The sequence below is a fragment of the Carcharodon carcharias genome, chromosome 14 (assembly GCF_017639515.1).
Source record: "Carcharodon carcharias isolate sCarCar2 chromosome 14, sCarCar2.pri, whole genome shotgun sequence".
In the NCBI taxonomy this organism is placed as follows: domain Eukaryota; kingdom Metazoa; phylum Chordata; class Chondrichthyes; order Lamniformes; family Lamnidae; genus Carcharodon; species Carcharodon carcharias.
The window spans coordinates 122,672,322-122,678,321 of record NC_054480.1 but is presented as its reverse complement, the minus strand read 5'-3'; the positions used below and the strand labels follow the sequence as shown (position 1 = coordinate 122,678,321).

The following is a 6,000-nucleotide window of genomic DNA, read 5'->3' as shown; positions in this document are numbered from 1 at the left end:
ACAACATTCATCCTGTGCAGCATCAATAGCACTACCACCCTGGGGGAAACCTCTGGAACTCAGTAATACCGCAAGCAGAATGTCTTGAATTACTCTCTCCAGCTTGGTCAACTTTAGGAAGAGAGAGAGCAGGAAACCAGGGAACAAGAGTTCAATTGACTATAGCAGCAGCAATCAACACAAGCCTGCATCGCTCCCACAAAAGCCTCAAGGAACCTAAATGATAATAGCTCTGGATTAACCCTCATACAAATCCCAGGCAGACAACAGTCATGCATATACTGAATGTAAACTCATTAATGTCTCACGCATGGGTATGCACCAATATCTAGTGTGTTCCGTTAGGGCTATACTCCTGATGCATCTGTATTAGCTGTCATCTCATCTGCAAATGCAACCAGGGAGCATCTTACTTTAAAGAACTGAATTAAACAGAAACTTTATCCTCAACACTTATAACTGATTCAGACTCCTTGTAGTGCGGGAACCCTGGTGGGAAATCATAAGGCTGATGAACAAATACAGTTCATCATGAGAATGGACATGATGTAAAACATAGTTGTTTATATGTTAGAAGTGGTGTGAAACACATTATTTAGATTTCACTTCTATCTGCATATTATATGATCTAGGCATTTCCATCTTTTCTCCAACCCATGCCTCACTCCTAATTTTCTGTTTATTGCATTAAGTGGGAACGTTAAGTTGTTCACGATAAACCAGACATTTCAAATTCTGAACTCTGTTTGAAATGGTAAGTTATCAGAATATTAGGCTCAATTATAATGAATTAAATATTAGCCACCTGATTTTACTTTAAACTAAAAATTGCTAAATGTCCAGAAACTGACCCCTCACGAGACAGACTGTTGGTAAGTTGGGTTTTCCCCCATCACAAACTTTTTAATTTATTTTTTGTGTGTAACAAAGAAAGATGTTATGGAGCACTTGAAATTTCTTTCCAAATTGCAGGGATAATGTTAAGATGGAAAGAGTGCAAAACTACAGTAGTGCAGCACGTGAGGCGCACAGACTATGCAACACTGTAGAGTTACAGCACAAGACCCATCACGTTGCAATACTGCTGTATTGGTGCAGTAATGCAGCAGTGTCAGGCACAGCACATTGCAGCACTGCTGTAATGCACAGTGTGAGGTACAGCAATGGCCTGGTCAAGCAGCACAAGGCTTTTGAGATCTGCAGCAATTCTGGTCAGGTCATAACACATCACACCAGAGCTTCAAACATTAGGTTCAGAATTGACAGCTGAGCTGTAACAAGCTCTCTATTTGCCTTTTCTATGGGGAATTGACATAAAATAAACTGGCAGTAACTGATTGATATCAAATGAGCCAAGTATCAAGAACATAACGAATTTTTAAAAATCATTCTGTACATTAGAGCTCAGAGTAACACTGGCTGTGATTTATAGACTTCACTCAGCCACCCAAGTATGACTCCAACACTGGGTGGTGTGCAGACACACAGCAGCACATGTTGCACCTCCTATTGTTGGAGTATTGTGTGGGCAGGTGCCAGTAAAGTGCTGGACACTGATACCCAAGGTGGGGAGACTGCCCTGATTGGAATAAAGTTGCACACTGTTGGGCACAGTATTTGTTTCTACATATTGCACCAGGGTAGGAACATTCAACACCCCAAGGTTTCTATACAATTTACACAAAAGGTCACTGGGCCCTGGCACTCAGAAAACCAACTTCTATTCTTGTGGTTCTGACCAGATTATTCATCAAACACTGATCCAGGCAGATAAATAGTGTTACTAACAGGAGGCCATTCAGCCCCTCAAACCTGTTCTGCCATTCACATCCCAAGAACGAATAAAAAACATAATTAGATGGTGGTTGATCTGAACCTCAGCTACTTATCCATTTGCTCCTGATCTGTTGATAATCTGGCCCCAATAAAGCTATCCACCTCAGCCCTGAAAGTTCCAACTGACTCTCAGCCTTTATCGGGGATAGAATTCCAGAATTCAACGACCGTTTGTGTGAAGAAGCGCTTTCTGTTATCACCTCTGAATGGCATGACTCTAACTTGGAGGTTCTTCTCCCTTGTTCTGGACTTCACCAGCCCACACCCCCACCCCAATCAGAAGAAACAGTTTCTCTCCATCGACCCATCAACTTCTTTAAAGGAGTTTTAAGCACCCCAATCAGATCACAGCTTAATCTACTAAAATCACAGAAATACAAACTAGGTTTGTGTAACCTGTCCTCATAATTTAACCCGTTTAGCCACAGTATCATTCTGGTGAATCTACACATCACATCTTCCAAGGCCAATATATCCACTGTGAAGCGCAGTAGCCAGGACTGAATGCAGCTACTCTGCATGGGCCAATGCAGTTCTGTATAACTGTAACATAATTGCCATCCTCTATAACCCAGCCCCTTGAGATTGCGGTAAATATCCCATCAGTCCTTATCGTTGCTTTTTGTATCTGTTCACTAGTGCTTAGTGAACCTCTAAAGCTTTCTGCTCCTCCACAGTTCTTAGCTTCTCACCATTTTGAAAATACTCTGATCTATCAAATGAAAGTGGATGCCCTTACACTTTCCCACATCGAACTCCACTTATTACAACTTTTCCCACTCACTTAGTCTAACAATGTCCCTTTGCAACTTTCTGCTTCCATCTAAACTCTTTATTGTTCCATCAGATTCTCTATCCTTTCAAATAAGTTATTGATAAATGTGGTGGAAAGTTGAGACCCCAGAATAGATCCTGGGAGACATTTAAAAATAAAAACTATTGAAGAAAAATGCCTATCATTTATGTCAATGTGTATTCAAGAGTGCTGTAGTGTAACCAGAGTGATGAGACACAGAAGATTAACACACATCAGTGTGTGTGATGGAGTATGAACACGTTAGTGACAGGGGTTTAACATGTGTTAGGGCATGATAAAGGATTAACACATGTTAATGTGTGGAGAATTAGCAGAGTATGAGTGTCAGAGTATGAGACAGAGGTTTAACAGACATATTAGAGTACGTGATGGAGGATTAACACACGTTAGAGCGTGATGATAGATTAAAGTATTGGTGCATGAAGGATTAACACGTGTTAGAGCATTATGAACTATTAACACATGTTAATGTGTGTAATACAGGATCAACACAGGTATGTTGGAGAGTATGTGATGCGTATGCACTTGCTTCATCAGGGCTGGACAGAGAAAGGGAATATAAATAGGAGCAGTAGATGACCACATGGCCCATCGAGCCTGCTCCACCATTCAATATGATCATGGCTGATCTTCTGCCTCAACTGCACTTTCCCACCCACTCCCCATATCCCTTGATTCCGAGATCAAAAATACACCCACTTCAACCTTGAATATACTTAATGATGGCGCATCCACAACCTTCCGGGGTCGAAAATTCCAAAGAGTCACAGCCTGAGTGAAGAAATTTCTCATCTCAGTCCTAAATGATCGGTTCCTTATCCTGAGACTTGCCCCCATGTTTTCGATTCCACAGCCAGGGGAAAACAACCTCTCAGTGTCTACCCTGTTAAGCCCCTTCAGAAGCTTGTATATTTCAATAAGATCACCTCTCATTCTTCGAAACTCCAGAGAATATAGATCAAATTTACTCAGCCTCTATCATAGTACAACCCTTATCCCAGGGACCAATGTGGTGAACCTTCATTGTACTGCTTTCAATGCAAGTATATCATTCCTTAGATATGGAGATCAAAAGTGTGTACCGTACTCTAGGTGTGGTCTCATTAAAGCTACAAGTGTAGCAAGACTTATTTATCCTTGTACTGCAATCCCCTTACAATAAAGGCCAACATGCCATTTGCCTTCCTAATTGCTTGTTGTACCTGCATGCTAACGTTGTGTTCCTTGCCTTGCACAATTGTCTAGTACTGACAGAAACTTGCTACAGCATAAAACTGCCCAGCAACCGATGAAAGATTCTCAGGACTTTAAAGTTTGTATATTAGTGGTAGGAGATAGTGGCAATTTAGTGTTCTAAGAGACATTAGTAGGACTCAGATATGCCAAAAGTGGCATATGGCTAGACAGACCAGCAGCCAGACAGACCAATGCCAGCTTAGCGTCTTGAACTAATATTTGTGATTCTGTTGTGACAAATAATTCACTTGTGCAGGTAACATTTGACACAAACGGTTTTATCTTGTAGTGGATGTGTTGGGAGCTGGTCCCACAGCATGTAGTGTTTGTGACAGCCCTCCTTGTCCACACACAGGACTGAAAAGTGCAGCAAAGGCTCTGTAAAGCCACTTGGGTCCACCCTTGATGTGGGCAACACCATTATCGAACATCCTTCCAGCAGTTGGCATCGAGCCTTTCCCCCTTGAGGAACACCAAATTAATATTTCTGCCTTTTCTTTTGTTTCAATGGCCAGTGATGAGCTGCAAAATGTTGTAAGTGTTGCTGGTCACAGCAACGACTGGCTGTGGGGGCTAAGAATGATTGAATGCCACGCTTACAGCTCACATACTTCACAAGAACCGGAGGGAAGGATGTGTGTCTAATGGGGAGAGGGTGATTATAGAGCCACCTGAAGTTAGACATTAATACAGGGACTGAATGAGAATTGGTACAGCTGGAATTGGCAGCAAACACTAATCTTTGACCGGCACACATTGTCAAGATTCTTTTTTAAAAGCTGCTGGAAAAAAGTAAATGAAAGGGACACAAACGGGAGCAAGAACTCGCCCCTGTTAAATATTGGCTGTAATACAATTTCTGTCCATGCACTTAGCTCTTGTGTCAGATCAATCTCAGATCAGTCTCTTGTTCACTTTCTCAGCAACATACAACAAGGCAGTGGCTTTTGCTGAACATAAGCACAGTGAAAGGGAATGGGGCAGGAGAAAGAAATCACAGACAAATATAAAAATATAAATAAGAATCGAACAGCACAGAAAGTACAATGGCAACAGCGCACTGAAGAGTGTGTTGGACGGGTGACTTCAGGCTAAATGATAACGTCACCATACTGTTGGCCTGGAGCTGCCGAGTGTTACTGCCAGTTGTTACCTCACAGGTACATTTCAAATTACTTGTAAACCTGCCAATGATAACAATCCACTGACAACCCACTGTAATTATGAGGGCAATATAAATAGGAGAACAAAAAATAAAAACAAGAGGCCTGGGGATCTGATGGAGTCAATGAAACGCTGCAATGGAGGAGTGCGCCACATAGCTGAAAGCGCTATACTTGGTTCATTCAGGATCGCAGAGTTGCAAGCTCAGAACAAGAAGCGGAATTCATTGCACGTTACGCTCTCACGTTAACATCATTCCATCAATTGCACTCGGTTGCTCAATTTCCGCTCCCTGGCGGGTTTTTGGCCTGCTTCCCCAATTTGTCTTAGGTCTGAGTGCTCCTTTCTACAGACGATCCATGCGGAAAGTATCCTCTGTAGCAGGGTCTGTCAGCACCATGTCCGGGTCATTCAACATGTGCAGACCATCCAGTGTTAAGGGGTCAATTTTCAGTTCATCGAGAGGAAACTGGGAGTCGGTGTCAAAGGTCACATCTGCAACACCTGCGAGTGAATTGGTCAGCTCCTTCGACAGGCTCGGGGGAGACTCTCCTGTCACTGTGTGGGTAAGACAGAAAGACAAGCCAGGTTAGCAAAACATAGTGGCTGTACACAAGTATTAATATCAAACATCCAATACATTAATCCCAACTCCAGGCTTTATCCAACCAGCTTTATTTTTAAAACTTGTTTAAATTTTTTAGTGAATAATTCATGCTTTGAGTTTTAACCTTTCCTGAAACCCCAGGGCTTGAAAGGACTGTAGTAAGTCCATTGATGTTCATTGATGGGTTGTGGGCACTGACAAGGTTAGCATTTATTACTCATTTCTAAATGCTCTTAAGGTGGTGGTGGTGAGTGTAATACTTTTGGAAAACCACTAGTGAAGGATGACTCTGGAGCCGATCTTTACTCAGTCTTACATTTAATTCGAGTGAAATATTACA

General features: G+C 42.0%; 1 protein-coding gene across 4 annotated transcripts in view; it reads right to left on the bottom strand.

Annotated features, from left to right (window-relative positions):
* Positions 1 to 887: 887 nt before the first annotated feature.
* LOC121286960 (CREB-regulated transcription coactivator 1-like) overlaps positions 888 to 6,000 on the bottom strand; it is a 93,910-nt gene continuing 88,797 nt past the window's right edge. For all 4 annotated transcript variants that reach the window (XM_041204307.1, XM_041204309.1, XM_041204308.1 and 1 more), the window contains one exon: positions 888 to 5,611. In XM_041204307.1, the coding sequence (XP_041060241.1) occupies positions 5,400 to 5,611 (212 nt within the window). In that variant the 3' untranslated portion in view covers positions 888 to 5,399. The remainder of the gene's footprint in view (positions 5,612 to 6,000) is intronic.